Source organism: Rhinolophus ferrumequinum, chromosome 9 (assembly GCF_004115265.2).
Source record: "Rhinolophus ferrumequinum isolate MPI-CBG mRhiFer1 chromosome 9, mRhiFer1_v1.p, whole genome shotgun sequence".
Lineage (NCBI taxonomy): Eukaryota > Metazoa > Chordata > Mammalia > Chiroptera > Rhinolophidae > Rhinolophus > Rhinolophus ferrumequinum.
Window position 1 is genome coordinate 54924807 of NC_046292.1, and position 22913 is coordinate 54947719.

Here is a 22913-nt window from a genome sequence, read left to right on the forward strand (position 1 = left end):
TACAAATGCATTAAAATACACAGCTTTGATACAAAGTTTTCTAAGTATAATAGAACTATTCATTACTAAGTAAAGCTGTAAATAGACAACTTTGCAAGTGGCCTGCAGAGCAGCAGTCTAACATTTTCATACATCAGTGTAACGTTTATCATAAAGTCAAAGAGATTTTAAAGCCACTTAGTCTACCCCCTCAACAATTTAACAGTTTTTTTTTAAACTTTTCTCTTTAAGGCAACAAGTCTCATATTAGAACCCTTATGTTAAAAGGGCTCCGCCCATCTCGACTGACAAGAAATGGATTTACAGCTTTACACTTGGCAGTTTACAAGGTGCAGTATTTTTTCCCCATAAATATGCTTTCTATGTTTAACTCTTTTAATGCTCACAAAACCCTGTGAGTGGATACTATTATTATCTCCAAGCTTAAATGGTCAGCCAGTGGTTAGCCAGGATTTAAAACCCGGCAGTCTGGTTCTCTCACCAGAGTTCCTTACCAGGAGACCAAGCTCCCTGTGCAGGAGAGGATGAGGTTGCATTTGAGGAATTCATGAAGGAAGCACATGAAAGCTGCATTCTTTTTCTGAATATTTTCCTTAACAAAAAAAAAAATATCTCTAGAGTTCCCTTTAGTTTCCTTCCTTTTATGTCTCTACTTTTGCTTCAGTGGTTTGTCCCCTTATATCAGTCCCATGTTCCAACCTAGTCTCAGTACCTGTTCAGGAAGTAAACAAAAAAGTGGATTGGAAAAAGGGGGGTACTCAATGTGGAGATAGATCTTTGAGATTGTCATAAATATAAATTTATATGATATATAAGTTAAACATGTGTAAATTGTTAATTCTCTTATCGTAAGTTTCTACTTGCTCTCTATGTATACTGAGCTAAATAGCACACCTGGTCTTACACACATGATTTCTTTTACCATTAAAATAACCTAGTGAGATGCATATTAGAGTTTATTTTACAGAAAAGAAAACTAAAGTTTAAAGTTAGGTATATAATTAATGTTAGAACAATGATTAGAATCAAGTTCAGTTGGCTCATACTCCCAGACTCTCCTTGTTATATTGCATATTTTGGGTTTTCTCAGTTTCATGTGAATTTGTGACAGGATTTGATTTCAGTTTTGTATATGCAGGTCGGGAACAGCTGTTTGCTTATGTCAGGATCACTTTGCACTACATCCCTTTCCTAACTTTTAGAGAGTTTATCACCATGGGGGAAAAGAGCCCTATTTTCTCATGATTCAGATGCACATGTCACTGTTGATTCGTAGTGCAAATGCTCTAATGCTCATCCTTTTTCATGCCTAGTCAATGCTTAGTCAAATTTTCTGATTCCTCCTGGGAGGACTTTACTACCTACTAATCAATCTGCAAAACTTGAACGTTGGCTGAGTGCAGGGTGTAGGAAACAGTGTCTGATGCTGGTTTTTCTGCTGAGTGGCAGGAGGTGAAAGTAGAACAGCCCCAAGGAATAGGAAAGAAGCCGGTGATGGATAGTCAAGGCAGCATGCAAAACCATGAATTCTGAATCAGACTGTCTGGGAAATTCTTTTCTATATTGGTTTATTTTCCTAAGCTTTAGCATGGCACACCACCCAGATGGGTTCTGAATGAGTTAGTGCTACAATCTTTAAAAGTATATTTCTTCCACCTCTGTTTATCAACACTAAATTTCCATTTTTAGAGTTCCTTTTGCTCTCTATTTCTTCTGTTTTTTTTTAAATATTTTACAGAAAAATATGTGGACTATAACTTTTTCGTAGCAAGTTTAAACAAATTTAGAATCTTAGGCTAGAAGGTAGGCAATAATTCTTAAAAGGCCATGCAAGGATACATGATTACTCTGCTTATTTCCTTAACAAAAGTACGAACAAATTTAATTTACCATTCCACTTTAAACACAGAAACGATATAAAGTAGCCATTCAACTACCATTGTATTAAATCTAGTTCTAATTATCCCTTCCATGAACTACTGCAATAAGTATATAATTCATTTTGGGCTCCAGTTCCCTTCCCTCATATATTTTAATAAAATTTTATTTTAATGTTGTTTCAAACAAAAAAAATTACCAGAATAATACAAGAAGTTCCTATAAACATTTTATCCAGATTTACTAATTGTTTTCACTTTGTCTCATCTCCATTATCATTTTATTTGTTTTTTCTGAAACCTTTGAAGTTAAATTAAAGACAACCTTACCCCATTGTTACTCAAATCTTCAATCTTATTTCCTAAGGAAAAGGAAATTCACCAACATAATGCCAATACAATTATCAAAATCAAAAAATTTAACACTGATACAATACTACTATCTAATCTATAGTCCAAATTCAAATTTGGCCAATTGTCACAATAGTGTCATATATAGTTTTTTATTTTTTTTCTAATTTAGGATTCAATCCAGAGTCATACATTTCTAGTTTTCTTGTTTCTGTAATCTCCTTTCGTCTGAGGGAGTTGACTTGCTTTTCCTTGCCTTTCTTAACCTTCATATTTTTGATACATACCAAACAGTTAAATTTGTATATTTCTTTAAATTTTCATAAAAATTACAATTGAACTTTATTTTGTTGTTAACACTCACAAAATGAATAACGTAATTTTCACACATTTTCATTGGCCACATCAGCAGCTCTTTCAATTACACACCGTGGCATGCTGGGCCTGCTTCAGGGCTGGGTATTTTCTGTCAACGGAGGCATCATTAGAAGGAATGGAGCAGATGTTTAGTTCTTTCTTTCTTTCTTTTTTTCACTTTGTGTGTGTGTGTGTGTTTGCATGTGTGTGTGTGTTTGACAGGAATTTGATTTATTGAAGTATAATTTATGCACAATAAAATTCACAATTTTAAGTATACAATTTGATGATTTTTGAAAATGTATATAGTCATGTGCCATCATCATAATCATGATATAGGAATTTTCTATCATACACAAAGGTTCTCTCATACCCTCTGACAGTCAATTCCCTCCTCCATCTTACCTGGCCTCAGAAAACCACACATGTGTTTTCTATCACTATAGTTTTCTCCTTTCTAGAATTTTATATAAATGCAATCCATTCAGTATGGTTTTTTTTTCTTTAATACATGTGGTTTCTCTCACTTATCATAATGCTATTGTTGCATGTTTGGTAATTTATTTCTTTTATTGTAGAGTTATATTCCCTTATGTGGATATACCACAATTTGTTTAAGCATTTGTCTGTTGACGGATGTACAGGTTGTTTCCAGATTTTGACTATTATAAATAAATCTGCTATTAGTATTACTTTATACATCTTCATTTGAACAAATGTTTTTATTTCTCTTGGGCAGTATCTAGGAGTGGAATTGTAGGGTCACATCATAAGTGCATGTTTAATTTTATAAGAACATGGCAAACTCTTTACCAACCAAGCTATATCATTTTCCATTCCCATCAGCACTATATGAGAATTCTGGTTGTTCCACATCCTTGACAACACTAGGTATGGTCAATATTTTTATTTTAACCATTTTATTGGATGTATATGAGTATCTCATTATGATTAATTTACATTTCTCTAATGACTAATGAAATTGAATAGATTTTCATGTGCTTATTAGTCACCAACTTTTTTTGGTGTGGTGTCTGTTCAAATATTTTTCCTATTTTTTAAATTTCGTTTATTGTTTTTATCAATTGTAAGAGATCTTTAGATATTCTGGATACAGGTCTTTTTTTGGATTTATATTTTGCAAAAATTTCCCCCAGCCCATGATTTGCCTTTTCATTTTTCTAACAGTGTCATTTAAAGAGCAAAATTTTATGCATTATAAACTGAGTCTATGCATTTATGCCTTTTTAAAAATGCAATTATATGCAAATAACTCTGGTAATTACAATATGTGTTCACAACATGTCATAGGTATTGTCTGTTAATATTGGCCTACTTCACTTTACAAGTAAGAGCCTTCCAATAGTATAGTTCCATTTTATTTCCATTCTTTATACTATTGTTGCCATGTACTTTACATCTATACATGTTAAAACTTCAATATATTGTTAGAATTTTTGTGTTATACACTTTTAGACAAAATAAGTTTGGGTTTCAAGAGATTAGTAATCCCATATATGCTTTTGTCTGTACAATTGTTTTTGGAGTTCCTTGAGCTTCCTAAATCTAAGTATACATTTGCATCAAATTTAGAAATTTTGACCATTACTTCTTCAAATGTGTATGTTAGATTGCTTTATAATCTTCCACAAGTTACTAAAGTGTCTGTTCTTTTTCTTTTATATTCTTTCTCTCTGTTTTCAAATTTTGATTATTTCTATTTATTTAAATTCAGATTCAAAGATCGTTTCTCTGCAATCTCTGATCTGATGCTAATCTACTAAGAACTGTTCATTTCAGATGTCATTTTCAGTTCTAGGATTTGCACTTAATGTTAAAATATAATTTTAGTGTCTTTCTTTGATTCCTCATCCTCATGTGTTCTTTTAATCTTTCATTTTTCTTTACATTTTTTAATTTAACATTAATTACTTATCTGCTTTTTTGTAACATCTGGATTAGCTCAGTGTTTGTTTCTGTTGAATGCTTTTTTGTCTTGACTACACATCACATTTTCTGGTTTCTTCACACATCTATTATTTTTGTATTGCAGGTCAGACACATATTATTTGATACAGGAAATCTTTATTATGTCACCTTCCTTGAATGGCTTTTGAGTTTGTTTGTTTGTTTGTTTTATTTTGGGCAGGCAGTTACATTTTTGATAGATTCATTTTATCTAGTCGGTCTTAATTTGATTTTTTGGTAGGGTGAGTCTATTTGAATTTTTAACTTAGCCTAATGTCATACCTCTTAATCTAGGATGTGGTCCTCCCTCCTAAATGTGGTTTTCACTCCTAAGACATGGCTTTTTGTTATTTGACCTGAATGTCCAAACTAGTCAGTAAAGTATTTCCATTCTGGCTGACTAGAACTCTAAAAGGTCCTACCTAGCACTGCCTGACCTCTGATATAGTTACTAATCACCTTTCAGCTATAAATTAGGTGATCTCGTTTACATCCTACAGAGTCTTTTTCTGTGACTATGCAGGGCGACTCAAGAACCTAAAGTGAATTTTATGCAGACTGCATAATTCCTCTCTATGCAGCTTCTTCTGCTACTCAATTACCCTGTTCCACACATTGCAGGCATTTTATAATACCAGAAATCTTATCTCCATTCTCAACTCAATGAAATTGCCCTTTCACCTTCTATTCTGTGACACAAACGGTCTCAGGCAGAAAATGAGGACAATCATAGAATATTGTGGAGGCTTGCTTTGTTTCTTTCCCTCCTCCCAAAGATCACAGTTCTTTATTCATGTTCTTCTGTGCCTGAGAACAGTTGTATCATATATGTTGCTCCATTTTAGAGAGTTGACTTTTCAACTGGAAAAATCCATACAAGTTATCATGGCTCCACATATATTTAGATTGTTTCCAAAATGATCTGCATCATACACAAATCTATGATGTCAATGTTTTGTTTAAAATTTTCTATTGTCGCCTATTGCTTGTATAATAAAATTCAAATTCCCGCAAAGGAGATTCAAGATCCCTTAATTCACAATGTTGCTGGAATCACTTTCTAGACTCTTTTCCTGCTGTCTCTCCCCCTTCAACCCTAAAGGTTTTCAAATTGAATGTACATGAGAATCATATGATAGCTACATGATTACAATGGATTTCCCTCTTCATCTCATCCCAGCCTAGTTGGTACATCTAGGATAGACTGGGTTTCTAAATTTTTAACAAACAGCCTAGGCAATTTTGATATAAACAGTCTAAGGCTACATACATGTGCCATGATCCTGTTCAAGTCTTGCAATGCAGAGTGTAGTCAGAAGATCAGCAGTACCTGCCTCAAATACCAAATGTTTACAAACACAGAATCTTACTTCTTACCCCACCCCTGCTCACCAGAATATGGTGTTTGTTTGTTTGTTTGTTTGTTTGTCAATCCCAGCTGACGGATTGACAGGTTTGCAGATGAAAGTTTGAAAAACACTGTCCCAGATTACTCCATTCTTTAGGTCAAGCACATTCATACTTCAGTGTTTTTATTCTTGGTATTTCTTCTACTTAAATATCTTTTTATTTATTTTCCTTATAGGGAATTATTACTTATTTAAAGCCAAGATAAACTGAGTCTTTTTGAGCTTTCTTGAACTCCCAAGCAGATTTTATTTTACTCTCCTTTGGGTTTCAATTAAAAACACACATTATTTTTTATTACAGCACTTTTAATTATTTGTGTTTTTGGGTATTTCATATGTTGTCCTGTGAACTTTCAACACTGGGATTAAGTCTTTTTCATTGATTCCTCAATGTATAGACTATGAAAGATCCTTGATAAATACCCTTAAGAAATTACTGTGTATCCAATCCTTAGTGCCAACAGTACTTAATATTGATTGGTATAATATACCTTAATAAAGACTGTCAGCTTAGAAGTTAGACTACTCGTTTTTAGATTTTAGTTCTGAGACTTACTAGCTCTGTGTTTTTAGGCAAATTATTCTCTCCTTCTATCTCTCTGACATGGAGCAAATAGAATTATCTATTTCAGTGGGTGGTTTACAATTTCAAAAGGGATAAACCATATGCAATACTTAGGAATATACCTAGCACATAGTAAGTACTCAGTGAAAGTTAACTGTTACTGCTTAATTTTCATTTCAGCAAACATTTATTGGAGACCTAATGCGTCAGCCGTTTTACACAGAAAAACAAAAAGTACAAGACCATATCTTCTGGATTATTACATTCTAAAGATATGACAATATGTAATCCTAACAACATCAAATCAGTGAAGTCTATAACTAGATCAATGGACTCCAAACATTTTTTATCATGTACCTTATAAAATTAGCACACCAACATGCATATATTCATTTATAAATTATAGTCATGAACAAAAGTTATCTGTAAATATCTCAATGCAAAATATACTCTTTGGCAGACAGTGGTAAAATTTTTGGATATAAATCCATATTTCAAATATCCATTTTGATATCAAAATATTTTGACAAATTTATTTTCTAATATCATTAGATTGTCATCAATTTTACCTGGAAACTTGGCTTACAAAAAGCTCACATTAGTTAAAAGAAAAATGCCCGCTCTGCCTTTTTCCTTTTCTTCTATTATGTTAGTTACATGTTTTTGACCTGTGGTTTCTTTACAGAAACATTTTAAAGATAACCTGTCAGTTTTTTAAGGATCGATTCAGTTAAAATCAGATATTAAAATCTATAAATGTACCTAATTTGCCTCACATAAGGTATAATGCATCCGCATGTACTAAATACTAAAAAAAAAAAAAAAAAGGGTGAAGGGCAACTCTCAACTTCTCTCCATTTGGAACTCTAAATATTTATTTATTATATTTTTGGTGCTGTGTGTGACACATGACTGAATGATATAGGAACTGTGATCACCAATGCAAATTTTCATGTTAAATATTAGTAAAATGTTATTGTTATTATTCATATATGTATATATATATATATACATATATACATACATATAAAAGTTAAATAGAATTTATAATATTTTCTTCTTGCACCCTAATGAATTTTTTTACAAGATTCCTGTCATATTTGTATCCCACTTTGGGGCATACTCCATTAGTTGATATCTAAATTGTACCCCTAAAATGAAACATACGAATGTGAGAAAAAAATGAGATTTGTATAGTTTCAAAAATCTTAAATAAGAGCTTTAATGAATAAAAGCTTATTAGATCATCTAATTTAAACTCATACATACCTCTTCTTTAATACACAGACAAACCACTTGATGAAATTTCTTTAGTGAATGAAAAGTAGTGTTTTGATTAGTCAAGTTATTTTTTTAGTATTTCATATGATAAAAGCAGATATTGAATGGTCATTTATTCCATCCTACAGATTTCTAGAAAGATCATATTCCCATCATTCAAAAGTCATTTTATATACTTATTACAAGTTGAAGGACGTAGAAGGGGGACACAGGATTTTATTTCAAACCTACGTCTGTCTGACTCACTAGATCTGGGTCCTTATGGCTACACAACCATGCCTCCCAGAAAACTCTGTGTTTTTATCCATGGTGATTCATAGCCTGGAAACTGTTGTATTGTTTTTCCTGACTTTATTTCTTCCTTAGTACATTACTTGGTTGCAAAGTTGAGGTTTGGGGTTTTTCAGTTTGCCTTTTTTTTCCCAACTATCTTAAATCCAAGACCCAAAGCATGTGTTTCATAGTTTCTGAATCCTCTGCCTAGTTAGATCAAGACCTGTCTGTCTTAACACTACTGTCATTTTGGATTGGATAATTCCTTGTTATGGGAGGCTGTCCTGTGCATTGTAAGATATTTAACAGCATTCCTGGACTCTGTTCTCTAGAATTTCTCCCATCCCCAGTGTTGACACCAAAAATTCAGTAGACATTGCCCTTATGGGGCACAACCATCCCCAGCTAAGAACCCCTAATCTAGAGGACAAAGTAAATTGATATTTTTTAAGTCCAAGTTGACTTTTTATTTGAACAAATAGTTTCCTGATTAAAGACTGACTTTTCCCCAGGTGGGAATTTGTCAAGATAATAATAAGAAATTCTTTAAAGAAAAAAACAAAATTCTTCAAAAACAAGGAATCTCAATTTTGCATACTTAATCTCACTTTTCCAGTTAATTGCAACTTTTAAACACTGTTTAATACTTGATCCTCACTTCAAGGAACTAGAGAGCATTTATACCCACAAATTAGAGCAATAATTAAGATGGCTTTTTTATACTCACATTTCTTCTTAATAACAAAATATTTCAGAATCTCTTTCTAAATTAATATGTTCTTACTAAAAAGTTAACAGGATGCTAACTGAAGATGTTAACTTATCCTTCAATTCTTATATTAAACAGACTATTTCCTGAGGAACCTTTCCTGACCCCTATCAAGTCTGAATTAGGTGCCCCTCCAATGTACTCTTTTGGCACACTGTGCTTATCTTATCAAACTGTAATGAGTCTAGATTTTATTACCTGGTTACTTCTGTACATCTTTCTCTAAATTAGAGATCACAATCTCACTTGCCTTCAGGAATGAGACATAAATGAATGAACGTGTTGATAATATTGCAAAATTAAGTGGGAACTAACACTCAGACTCAATGTTTGTAAGATACAAGAAGTGGTGGAGGCTGTGGCAAGTTAGAGAATTTATGTAAAGAGAGCAGGCAGCATCCAGCTCCAGCTAATCATTGCTGTGTAGGAATGAATGTAAGCCCAGTATTGCCCAAATTTTCACAAATTATGTGAAGTTTCCTGATATTTAAACGTTGGCCATTAATTCAAATTTTAGTTGTAAATACTGAGAAGGGCAAACCATACACATCTTTTCCCTTGTGCCCTGTTTTATAATCTCTGATAGGAGTGATGAGCACCACCAACACAGGGACCTGATCTAAATTACTTATCATCTTATTCTGAGCACTTAGAACAGTTCATGGTGTATATACATAAATAAATACACACTGCATAAATAAATGAATGAATTTATAATTCAATGGTGACTGAGAAAAAGAAACTGCCTATAAGAGGGAAGAATCATGTTGACATTGGGCAAAATATCGTCCTATATTGGCCACTAGAATTGGAAATTAGGATATTATCTGATATCTCTTCAAGTGATATTTTAGTAAATTTGTGGGAATAGGAAGTATAAAAATGGATTGAAAATAAATGGAGTTAGGAAAATGGCGGCAATTAATATTGATTTCTCTTCCCAAAAGAAAAGGACTGGGCAGTATCTTGAGGAGTGGCAGGATCACAGAGAGATTCTACAGCAGTGTTTTTCGATCTTTAAAGTCTTGCCCTTTTGGATACATATAAAAGTTCAGTCTGTTTATTTATTTATTTACTTATTTAGATAAATAAAAGTGAAAACAAATTGAAGAAATTATAATATTCAATTTGCTTTTCAAACAGCATGTATTTACATTCTGCCATACTCCCAGAGATTCTAATTAGCCCTTCCCTGTTAAATCATCACTACATTATTGAATGAGAGGACAGGTATATTCAGAGGCCAGCTGGAGGCAGCCCACAGGATGAAAGTAATTATGGGAAACTGGAAAATAAAAGAAGAAAGGTCAGCAGTGGTGATGAGAAAGAATAAGTAAAAGCAAATGTAGAAATTTACCCTTGGAAGAATATAGGTACTCAATCTAAGAGTGTATTCCTCGTCTTTTTTTCTTTTTCTTTTTTCAAAATTTCAAGCAAAGTCAAGTATTTCCCTCATACTGAAACCTTTAATACTTGATATCTTCTGTGGAGAAAAATTCAGAATTATTTCAACAAGAGGCATATGTAGGTGTGAACTTTCATGAGCAGTTATTTTTATACTGATTAATGGATCTTTTCATTGGAGATGTCTATGACGCATGAGGCAGCTCTAGTCCATTAAATTTTAATGCCTGGAACTAAATACATTTTATACTGAAGCCCTCCATACTCCCTTGTCCTAGAAGAAAACTTAATATTCTTTTAGGACTACAAAACTGCTTTTATTACTTTTTCCCTTACAAATACAAATAGGCTGTGACAATTGCTGTGCTGGGTAAATTGGGTCCATGAAGAAAACTACTTAGGTAAGCACATTATTAAAATATGTATTTATATATCTCTATTTTCACACACAGAAACTCAGTCTTCTTTCCAAATCAAGTTCAGCTCTGCCTTGGAGCTTGATGTGATAATTCAGGGAACATCAGAATATTAGAGTTGGTTAGGATATTACAGAAAACAACTTAGCCCAACTCAGAAATCTTACAGGTGAAGAAATGAGGTATTTCATGATTAACTATCTTTGAGGACAGAGTGGACTGAGACATAAGGTGAATATTTTCATAGTTAGGTCAATCTTGGGGGTGATACATTTAATATAAATATATAAACTTATAAGGATCTTGACTTTGCACATAAATACCGTTTGATCCTTAACTTCAACTCTATAAGATAGATACAGCAAGTATTAGATCCCTTTTTAACAGATGTAGAGCACATCGTCAGGGCTTACATATGAAAGGCAAAAAAATGGGAGTAGAAAAGTATATGGGGGTGGAGGGTAACATTTTGTATTAAGAAAAGCATGAGATTCAAAGTCAGAAGACCTAAGTTCAAATCCCAGTTCAGCTTCAATTTAAATGTACTTTAAAGAAACATATGATATTGTATGATATGGTATGCCAGTTGAGTTCTTGAATAGCAGACTTCAAAGGGATTTAGGAGTGCAAGAGATTTATGTGGAAGTGACACCTGTGAAAGGAAAAGGAAGGAAGCAGGAATGGTTGGGGAAGCTGTCAGACCACAATACAAGCTTACTAAAATCTCTGTTAGCCCAATATGAACTCCAGAGCAAAAATTTCCTGTTAGAGGAGTGTCATATTCTGCGGAAATGACTATACCCTTTTACCACCACCTTTCTTAGTCACTAACAGGAGGCCATCTGAAAAGATAGCAACCTCAGTTTTAATGCTGCAGTGAATCCTAAAAGAGCTAGCTGAAGGAGGCTGCCAGCTAACCATAGCCGTGACACACTCTTCTTGAAGGGTGGTCTGAGTAGCACCTCTTTACATCCACCACACTTGGGGAAATGCTCATGATTTTATATTAAATGAAAAAGAGAGATTACCTACCTCCTTATGTAGTATCAGCTCAATTTTTGTGTACATAATAATTGATAATAAAAAGTATGTGTCAAGAACTCTATAAGACACTTATGAATTACAAAGAAAAAATAGTAACTTTACATGGAGAAAACTGTCAGACACCATCAGTGTTGCATACCTCCTGATGTGATGCACTGAAAAATACAACCTTTCTGTTGTACTTGTACCCCAAAAGGTATAATCTGACTCTAATCATGAGGAAATACCAGATAAACCCAAACTAAGGGACATTCTACAAATTAAATGGCCAGTACTCTTTAATAGTGTCAATATCATAAAAGGCAAAGGAAGCCAGAGGAACTGATCCAGGTTAAAAAGATTATAGAGACATGACAAATGAATGCAATGTGTGATGCAGGATTTTCTTTTACTATTAAAAAAAAAACATTTTTAAGACAACTGGCAAAATTTGAACAAGGGCCGTACATTCGATGATAGAATTATAAAAGTATAATTTTCTGGTTTTATAATTACACTGTGTTTATGTAAGAGAATCCTCTTCTTTTTAGGAGATACACACTGAATTATGTAGGAGTGAAGAGGGATCACATCTTACTATCCAACAGTTGAGAGTGGCAGGGGTGGTGGGGCGGAGCAATGTTATGAATTTTGGGCGGAGGGTATATGAGATTTATTGAGTACTATTTTATATCTCTTCCGTAAGTCTGTAATTATGTCAAAATAGACAGGGCTTAAAAACAAACAAAAAAAATATATGTGTCAAGCATTGTGCTAAATGCATTACATTATTTGATTTAATCCTCACAATAACTCTATGATGCTCTTATTATCTCCATTTTATAGTTAAAAAACAAAAACAAACAAACAAAAAAGACATAGCTTAAGATATTAAGAAACATGTCCCAAACGTGGGAAGTGGACATCAGTATGCAAATACAGGTTTGCTGTGCTGTGCAAGTCTGTGTCCTATCTAGTTTCATAAAGAAACATAAATAGGAAAAAGAAGGAAATACAAACATAAATGATAATAGTGATTATATGGTAGGGCTGCAGGTTATTAAATTGTCACTTATTCCTTCACTTTATATGCTACATTTTCTACTATGAGATGTTCCAGTTATCTATTGAGGCATAACAAACAACCCCAAACCTAGTCCTGCATCACAATAATCATTTTATTATTCTCATGGAGTCTCAGTTCAGAAATTCAGACAAGACACAGATTCTGCTTGATTCTGCTCCACCATGATTAGGGCTTCAGCTGAGAAGATAAAAATGACTGGGGGTTGCTCCATCAGCTGGGGAATTGGACTCCTCTGGAGGCTTCACATCTCTGTTTCCTGGTCTGGGATAACTGTAAGGTTGGCCTTAGCTGGGTCATTAATGGGAGGGCCTTTATGTAGCCTCTCAGTGTGGCCTGGGCTTCCTTATAGCAGCTGCCTCAAGTTAGTCTGACTTCTTACATGGTAGCTCAGAGCTTCAAGAAAAAGTTTTTCATAAAATAATGAGAAAGCTATGTGGATTTCTATTACCAAGCTGTGGATAAAACATACGAGGTCAGACAAGTAAGTTAAGAACTCATCCTAGAAAAAGACCTACATCCCTCATTACTGAATATCATTACAGTCACTTTCGAAGTACTCCCCTTGAGAGCTATGCACAGATGCCAGCACCTAGTCCACCCTTCAAAACAAATTTGGAACTCTTTTTCTGGAATGGCTATCAGAGCTGTCATCATATTACCCTTGCTGTCCTGAATGTCATCCAAATAGCTTCCTTTCAATATTTCTTTTATCTTCAGGTAAAGAAAGAAATCATTGGGGGCCAGATCAGGCGAGTAGGGAGGGTGTTCCAATACAGTTATTTGCTTACTGGCTAAAAACTCCCTCCCAGGCAGTGCCGTGTGAGCTGGTGCATTGTCGGGATGTAAGAGCCTTGAATCGTTGGCGAAAAGTTCAGGTCATCTAACTTTTTCACACAGCCTTTTCAGCACTTCCAAATAGTAAACTTGGTTAACTGTTTCTCCAGTTGGTACAAATTCATAATGAATAATCCCTCTTAATCAAAAAAAGGTTAGCAATATCGTTACAACTAGTTCGTGAACTTAATTGTTCACCTCATAGTTGCCTTTTGTCACACTCTTTTGGTCACAACCCACCCAGATTCAAGGGGAAGGGACACAGATTTCACATATCAATGGAAAGATTGTAAATGAATGCTTGCCATGTTTTAAAACCCCCCAGAGGACATTATTATTTACATAATCAGAAGAAAGTAAATTTTAGATGTTTAAAAAATTACATTTTAATTTTTATTTTGGAATAGAATTAGCAAAAACCCTGTTTATATATGTATATTTAAATTCATGTGATTTGGTGGTAGAGAATCTGCACTCTGACACTGAATGTTGCTTATCTTGGCTTTATCCATAGTAACAATCACAGAGCTAACAACAGACAGAGTATTAGATGCGTTGTTAGTTTTATGCATAGTACAAAGTGGGAGTTGCTAACATTACAAAAAGTTTTCATTCATTTACATAAAACTTTGGAGGTCTTTTGTACCACAGACGCTATTTTTTCAAGGATATAGCAAAACTGGTTTTTTGTTCAAGCCTCTCTTTTTCACATATGAATTTTCTTTTGTTTAGAAATAATATTTACGGTTCTGGAAGTACTTTAAATTCTTTGATACTGTCATCAGCTGTGAAATAGACATAATACAATTGACCTTTAAATAACACGTTATTAGAGGCACCAAGGCAGTCGAAAATCTGCATATGAATTTTGACTCCCCAAAAAGTTAACTGCAGTTGGCCCTTCTGCAGATTCAACCAATAGTGAATTGAAAACTGCATTTCTGTCTGTAATTGGGAAACTGTAGTTGGGACTGCGAAAATATCGCTTTCCATTGACCATTGGTTGAATCAGTGGATGTGAAACTTGGCAGATATGAAAAGCTGACTGTATTTGTTGAAAAAAAATCTGTGTTATGTGGACCCACACAGTTCAAACCATGTTGTTGAAGGGTCAACTGTAATACTTATTTCATAGGTCAGTTGTGAAACTTGAAAGACATGATGTAGATAAAACATTTTACATGGTATTTAGCCCATAATAAGCAATTTATAAGTAGCTATGACTCTTTTGTTACATTCTCTTTAGCATAGCTTGGAAAGATGAAAGTTCTGTTTTATAGTATTAAGTGAAAAAAAAGTGTTTAGATCAATCAGAAGCCAACATGAGAAATCCAACCAAGATATGAAAGGATAATTTAGTACTTTTAATATTTGACCTCACCCTTTGCCTATTCTGAAGGAATCATAGCATAACTTTCTCATAAATTCCACAAAGTTTGGCTAAATAACAAGAAAATACAAAGACAGTTGATGAGATAATGAATGTGTTTGCTAGAAACTGCCTGATAGATAAATATTTCATATGCTCCATGATTTACATATAATTTATTTTAATTTAACTTAGTACAGTGCTTGTCATAAGGTAAACATTCATTAATAAATATCAAATTAAAGAGTATCCATCCTTTTTACTGATTTGTACTAGTTCTTCATAAATTAAGTATACAAACTACATGTCTGTTTTACATGTTGTGAATATTTCTCTCATTTGTCATTTATATTATATTGTGTTTTTAATACTTTGCTCAAATTTATCATATTTTCACTGTATTTTAAGGAATGATTTTATCCTTAAAAAGACGTGCTCCACTTTCCTGAATTTAAATGCTTGCAGGGCAAAATATTTCAAGGTGATGTCTTTCCCATTTATCTAAAGGCTACTCATGTCTTTAACCCTTACCATTCAAAATTGATTAGAGTTTACTCCTGTGAATTGTTTTTGTTTTTTTGTTGTTGTTGTTGTTGTTGTCTTAAGTTAAAGTTTATTGTGGTGACAATTGTTAATAATTACATAAATTTCAAGTGTACTTCCTTTCTTTTTTCTTTTTTTTTTTTTTTTTTTCTGGAGAAAGGAGAACTATTAGACATTTCCTGATTTCCAGTACTGGTTTAGAGTTTTCCTATGTTTCATTTCTTTGGTTATTTCAATAGGTAAGTAGTGAAGTAGAGGAAATGAAGTTGTGGGGAGGAGGTAAAAAGAAAGAATAAAAAGGTATTAGATGGTGGAGTCAAATCACTAACTTATCTGGAAGTTTCCACTGAGAGACATACTGAGCCCCAGACTTCTATGTCCAATAGTAATGAGTTTAATTGAATATTATCTTGGCAGGTACCTTTTCAATGCTTTAAATGTATCATCACATTAGTGTGGATGCACAGTTAATATGTGTCTCAAAATAGGTGGATACAGTTATTGTCCCATTTTTTTTTAATAACCAAGGGAATTAATGTAAAGGGGTTATGTAACTTGCCCCAGTTCACAGTCATTAGCAGAGCTGGGATTCTAACTAGGGAGGCTAATTCTAGTACACACAGTCTTAACCCTGCATTATGAGTATCTTAAACTTAATATGTGAAAAACAAAACATTTTGTTTCTACCTTAAAAACTACATCTTCCTGATTCTTCCCTATCTCAGTATCATGTCATTCCCTGACTGTCCATTGCACTTGGAAAAAAACCCAAACACTCAATGCCATGGCCCATGAGGCCCTACAAGTTCAGATGTCTTTGACCTCATCTTGAACATTACTCCCCCCCCCTTTTTTTTTAACCTACTCAACACTGGCCTTCAAACAGACCAAGCTTATTTTCATCTTCGGACGTTTGTACCCTCTGTCCTTGAATGCTCATCCCCAAAATCGTCGCTTGGATTTCATCTTTTTGGTGTTTATCATTTGTCTCAAAGATCACATCCTCAATGAAGCTTTCCTGGACTGAAATTAAAGTATCCACTTTATCATTGGCCTGTTTTTATCTTATAGCTTTTGGTACTTTGTGATACTTTATGTAATATTTTCTTGTTTATTTTCTCTCTGTCCTCTCTCATACACACAGTTAAAATATAAGCTCCATGAAAGCCAGGATTTAACTGTTGTACTCACTGCATTGTTTCCACTGCTCAGAACAATGTTTCACACACTGTATCGTCTCAATACAGATTTACTGAGTGTATAAAAACTGTATCAAAAAGGAGAATGACGTAATCAAAACTGTGTACAAGAAAACTTATCTAGCAGTGTGGAGGTAGCAGTGTGGAGGATAGACCGAGATGAGAAAAGGCTTAGTCAAAGAGACTAGATAGGAGGCTATGTAAAATGAAGGGCGGTGACAGAAATAAAGAAATGTGAGGAGTATTAGCCAGTTAAAACCAGCAGAACTCTAAAACTAATTGAGTTGAAGGGACTCGAGTTCATTTGGAATAAAGTGCCATTAATATAGATAAGGCATACTAGGAGATGACAGGCCACACTGGGAAAATTATGAATGGTATTTACAAGAGCAATTTTGAATTTCTAATTTGAGATGCCATTGGTAGGCAGGATATATGAGATTTGGACTTAGCAGAGAAATCAGGACAAAAGATGAAGTTATCAGATTGCGTAAGAATTACCAAAGGTGACATTTAGAATGAGAAAGAGCTAAACTCCTAAATCACTCACTTTTTATACACAGATAAAGAAGAGGCAAAGAATATATGGAATATATGGTTTGATGAAAGCAAAAGAAAGAGGGATTACAAGATGATCTGACTACAGAGATGAGGAAGATGATTGACATTGGATTTGGTAAACAGAAGATCACTTCCTGAAACTGAGGAAGTGATTTCAGGACAATGGTGAGGTCCAAATGTCTCAGGAGATTTCTCCTAATAATACAAGGCAAAGGGAAGAGGAGAATAAATGTGCTTTAGTGAGAAGGGATAGTATGAGGAAAAGCAAGGTTCGATGTGTAAGGAGTATGGTGAATTCATTTGGCATTTATGCAAGATTAGGGTGTACATTGCTAGAGATGACTAAAGAAATGAGATCAGAGCTGTCAGCAGTGAGTGTCAATAACTTTTTCCAGAAGCTTAGAAAATGAAGGAAAAGGATAGAGATAAAATTAGTTTTGTTCTGGTTTTTTTGTTTTGTTTTGCTTTGCTTTAAGAATAGAGAAAATTAAGTCTGTAAACTGAGCAGAAGGAGCTAATAGAAAAGTAAAAGAAGAAGACATCTTTATTTAACTTTGTGTTAGAGCAGGTATACAGAGTGGAAGAATTGGAAACTCCCAGCATACCCCTTTTATTGCGTTTTGCTTTATATGACTGTGTAGATATTGCCTTTTTTACAAATTGAAGGTCTGTGGCAACCCTGCATGGAGCAAGTGTATTGTTACCATTTTTCCAGTAGTGTTTGCTCACTTCATGTCTCTGTGTCACATTTCGGTAATTCTCGAAATATTGCAAACTTTTTCATTTTCATTATATTTGTTATGGTGAACTGTGATCAGTGACCTTTGATGCTACTATCATAATTGTTTTGGACCATCATGAACCATGCCTATGTAAGACAGAGAACGTAATCGACAAATGTAGTGTTCTAACTTCCACTGACTAGCTTTTCCTTTTCCCTCTCCCTATTCCCTGAGGCACAACAATATTGAAATTAGGCCAATTTATAACTCTACAATGGCCTCTAAGTTTTCAAGTGAAAGTAAGAGTTGCATGTCTCTCACTTTAAATCAAAAGCTAAAAATGATGAAACTTAGCCAAGAAAGCATATAGGCCAAAAGCTACGCCTCTTGTGCCATTAGTTAGCCAAGTTGTGAATGGAAAAACTAAGTTCTTGAAGGAAATTAAAACTGCTACTCTAGTCAATGCACAAACACTAAAGCAAAACAGCCTTCTTGCCGATATAAAGTTCAGTGGTCTAGATAGAAGATCGGAACAGCTACAACATTCCCTTAAGCCAAAGCCTAATCCAGAGAAAGACCCCAACACGCTGTAATTCTATGAAGGCTAAAAGAGGTGAGGAAGGAAACTGCAAATAAAAGTTTGAAGCTAGCAGAAGCTGGTTCATGAGGTTTAAAGAAAGAAGCTGTCTCTATAACGGAAGTGCAAGGTGAAGCGGTAAGTGCTGACGTAGAAGCTGCAGCAAGTTATTCAGAAGATCAAGCTTAAATAGTGAAGGTGGTCGCACTAAACAACAGATTTTCAATGCAGACAAAACAGCCTTATATGAGAAGAAGATGCCATCTAGGACTTTCATAGCTAGAGAGGAGAAGTCAATGCCTGGCTTCAAAGGACAGGCTGACTCTCTTGTTAGGGGCTAATGCAGCTGGTGGCTTTAAGTTTACCATTTCACAAATGCTCATTTACCATTTCAAAAACCCTAGGGCCCTTAAAAATAATGCTAAATCTACTCTACTGCCTGGCTCTAAATTAAACAACAAAACCTGGATGAAAGCATACCTGTTTACATGGTTCACTGACTATTTTAAGCCCACTGTTGGGACCTACTCTCAGGGGAAAAAAAAAAAAAAAAGATTTCTTTCAAAATATTACTGCTCATTGACAATACACCTGGTCACCCAAGAGCTCTGATGGAGGTATACAATGAGATTCATGTTTCCATGCCTGCTACACATCCATTCTGCAGTCCATGGATGAAGGAGTAAGTTCAACTTTCAAGTCTTATTAAGAAATACATTTCATAAGATTATAGTTGTCATAGATAGTCGGGATTCCTGTGATAGATGTGAGCAAAGTAAACTTTTTGGAAAGGATTCACCATTCCAGATGCCATTAAGAACATTCATAATTCATGGGAAGAGGTCAAAATATAAACATTAACAAGAGTTTAGAATAAGTTGATTCCAACACTCATAGATGACTTTGAGGAGCTCAAGACTTCAATAGAGAAGTGTGTGCAGGTGTGGAAATGGCAAGAGAACTAGAATTAGAAGTAGAGACTGAAGATGTGACTGAATTGCTGCAATCATATGATAAAACTTTTTAACAGATGAGGAGCTGCTTCTTATGGATGAGCAAAGAAAGTGGTTTCTTGGAATGGAATCTACTCATGGTGAAGATGCTGTGAAGATTATTGAAATGACAAAAAAGGATTTAGAATATTATGTAAATTTAGTTGATAAAGCAGTGTCAAGTTTGAGAGGATTGACTCCAATTTTGAAAGACATTCTACTGTGGATAAAATTATATCAAACAGAGAAATGATACATTCCACAGAGAAATGCATGCTACAGAGAAATTGTTAATGAAAGGAACAGTCAATCGTTGCAGCAAACTTCAATGTTGTCTTATTTTTAAGAAATCACCATAGCCACACCAAACTTCAGCCATCAACCTCAAGGCAAGACCAGCAAAAAGATTACAACTTACTGAAAGCTTAGGAGATGGTTACCATTTTTTAGCAATACAGTATTGTTAATTAAGGTATGTACATTGTTTGGTTAGACATAATGCTGTTACACACTTAATAGACTACAGTATAATGTAAACATAACTTTTATATGCATTAGGAAAGCAAAAAATTTCATGTCACTTGCTTTATTGTGACATTGCCTTTATTGCAGTGGTCTGCAAACGTACCTGCAATGTCTCTGAGGTATGCCTGTATAACATTAATTTTGCTATTGAAGGTCTTTACCAAAGCTTTTTTTCACTTTTTTATAATTTCTCAACATTTGCATATATGTGACAGCATTAAAAAATTTAATTTTTTAATGGGGAATTTTCCTAACCAACAGAATTTGAAATTTTATATATATATATATATATATATATATATATATATATATATATATATGCAATGGCCTATCCTGTGAGGATTTAACTTTCCTGCCACTGGTATGTTTGAGATGTTGATGGGCCAAGTGTAATAGAAGTTGTGGGCAAAAGTTAAATATTAAGACCTTTCTTTGCATTCCCTCCAAATCTGGGGTCTTGTGACTATGTGACCCTCCACATCACTTTTTTTGAGTGTTCTCATTCATAAAATGAAGTTTGCAATAGTTTTTCATGGGGTTATTTAGAGAAATCTTTATTTTTTATTTGTTTTTTTATCAACTACTTTTGAAGTCCCACCATGTACCAGGTTTAAGTAATTAATGCATATAAAAGGTTAATTACATAATAAAAATTCAGTGAATGTTAATTGCTATTAATATTATTAAAACGTTCCATGTTTCCTCAAAGACAGAAATACAATGCAAGTAATAGTATGAAGAAAGTGAGGATTACTTTGGTTATTGTATAAATTTTTGTAATTCAAAGGCTCAGGTAATGCTTCAAACATTTTCACTGCTAAAATGACGCAAGTTAAGAAAGATACTATTGATTAATTACGTGTAGGGCCCATGACACTATGTGTCATTAATTATGTATAGGACCTTTGACATATATGTATTAGAAAAGAAGCAATTACTGAACTACCATGAAATAGTCGACTGCAATCAGTTCAATACTGTAGTTGTTGGAGAAAGGACATTTATTGGAGTGACCTACATATAAGATTGAGTTCAATTTGCAAGAGCCTCACCATAGATAAATGTCCTTTCTGTCTTTCGTGGTCAAGTGATGGAGGATTGATTGTAACTGAACGGCCCTGTCATTTGTTCCTACATTTCGACCATCAGAGAGCTGCTGTCTGCTATTTCATGTGCTCTTATGCCAGAAATCACACAGGTTTTCTCTGAGCACCTAAACTAGCTGACAGTCAGGGAATCAATATATCCTGTTGCACAGCAGTCAAACCCGCTATTAGTAGAAAAGTAACACTAAAGATGTGTTTCCTTACAGGACAGTGCAGAATTGATCACTTCCCTGCTTCACAGTGGAGCTGACATACAGCAGGTTGGGTATGGTGGCCTCACTGCCCTACATATCGCTACAATAGCTGGTCACCTGGAGGTAAGTTACACCTTAGTCACCTGTAAAAGTAAACCTGCCTCTTTGTATTCTTGCAGCTGTTTTCAAAGGCTGACTGTTGAGCTTGTAGGAGTTGGTTTATTTTTTAGCTACTGAACACCCTCATTTATTTGGAGGATCAAATTAAGCTATATAAATGTTTTTTTGATAGTCAATGCAGTCTATTTTATAACAGTGTATCCAAACATAAATTAATATTAAAAAAAGGCTGGATAAACAGTAGCTTTATAGCAGTGAGTCAGAGCCTAGGTTTTGGAGTCAGGCACCTCAGTTTCCATCACTTGCTATGTTTACCTCAAGGAAGTTGCTGTACCACACGACATCTGTGTTTTCTTCATTTATAAAATAGAAATAACAATAGGTCTATTTTAATGATAAAGTTAGATAATCCACACAAAGCACTTTGCAGATTGCTTCTGTATACAGAATAAGGACTCAGTGAAAGATCATTCATTCATTCACACATGAATTTTTTGATTTATCAAGCATCTATTATGTACCAGATACTGTTCTAGTTGCTGAGGTGACAGCAGCAAGAAAGGCAAATCTCCCTTTTTATTTTTATTTTTTTGGAGTTTAGTTATATAGAATGAGACATACAGTAAAGAAAATGAAATATTATGCGATGTTAGTTAGTAGTGAATACTTGAACTAGAAAAATAATAAAACAAGGTAAAATGAAAACAGAGTAATGGAGAATTGGACACTATTTTAAATAAGCTATATAGTGAGGCTATATATTATAAACATTATATCACCTGCAAAGGCCCTGAGGTAGAAAAAATCTAGGTGTCTTTAAGGGACATGCATGAGCCTAAGTTATTGGTATAGTATGAGGTGAAGGTAGAGTGAGGGAAATGAGACCAGGTGGATTGTTGCAAACCAGATCACAAAGTGTTTTAAAAGCCATAAAAATGACTCTGGATTTTGTCTTAAATTTAATTATTGAAAATATTAATTTTTATTCAAAGCACTTTCAAATGCATTATTTCACTTACTTCACAAATCTTCATGACATGGTTTTTATGATTACTGCCATTTGATAGATATAAAACCAAGGCTCTTGCACAGTAATTATCTTCACAAATTACAAAGCCATTGAGAGCTATGTCTGGAATCCCGGTCATTTTACTCAAAATCCCTTGATCGTCAACATTCTATCAATTATGGTAACCACATTAAACTCAAAAATATAATAAATGAGAAGTCTTATATACCTTAATTATTAAATAGTTATCTATTTCTCCCTTTTAGTCATGTTGCAAGTTAAATTTCACTTTCTTCAAACACATACACCAACACACAGACACCCCAACTGTGAGCAAATAGAACTGCATATAAAATTATACATAAAACCTATAAAATAGGTG

At 34.0% G+C, this 22913-nt stretch overlaps 1 protein-coding gene across 1 annotated transcript in view; it reads left to right on the forward strand.

The window, feature by feature from the left end:
* TNNI3K (TNNI3 interacting kinase) overlaps positions 1–22913 on the forward strand; it is a 273108-nt gene that overhangs the window by 13154 nt on the left and 237041 nt on the right. The window contains exons 4-5 of the mRNA XM_033115870.1: positions 232–329; positions 21415–21525. Of these exons, the coding sequence (XP_032971761.1) occupies positions 232–329; positions 21415–21525 (209 nt within the window). The remainder of the gene's footprint in view (positions 1–231; positions 330–21414; positions 21526–22913) is intronic.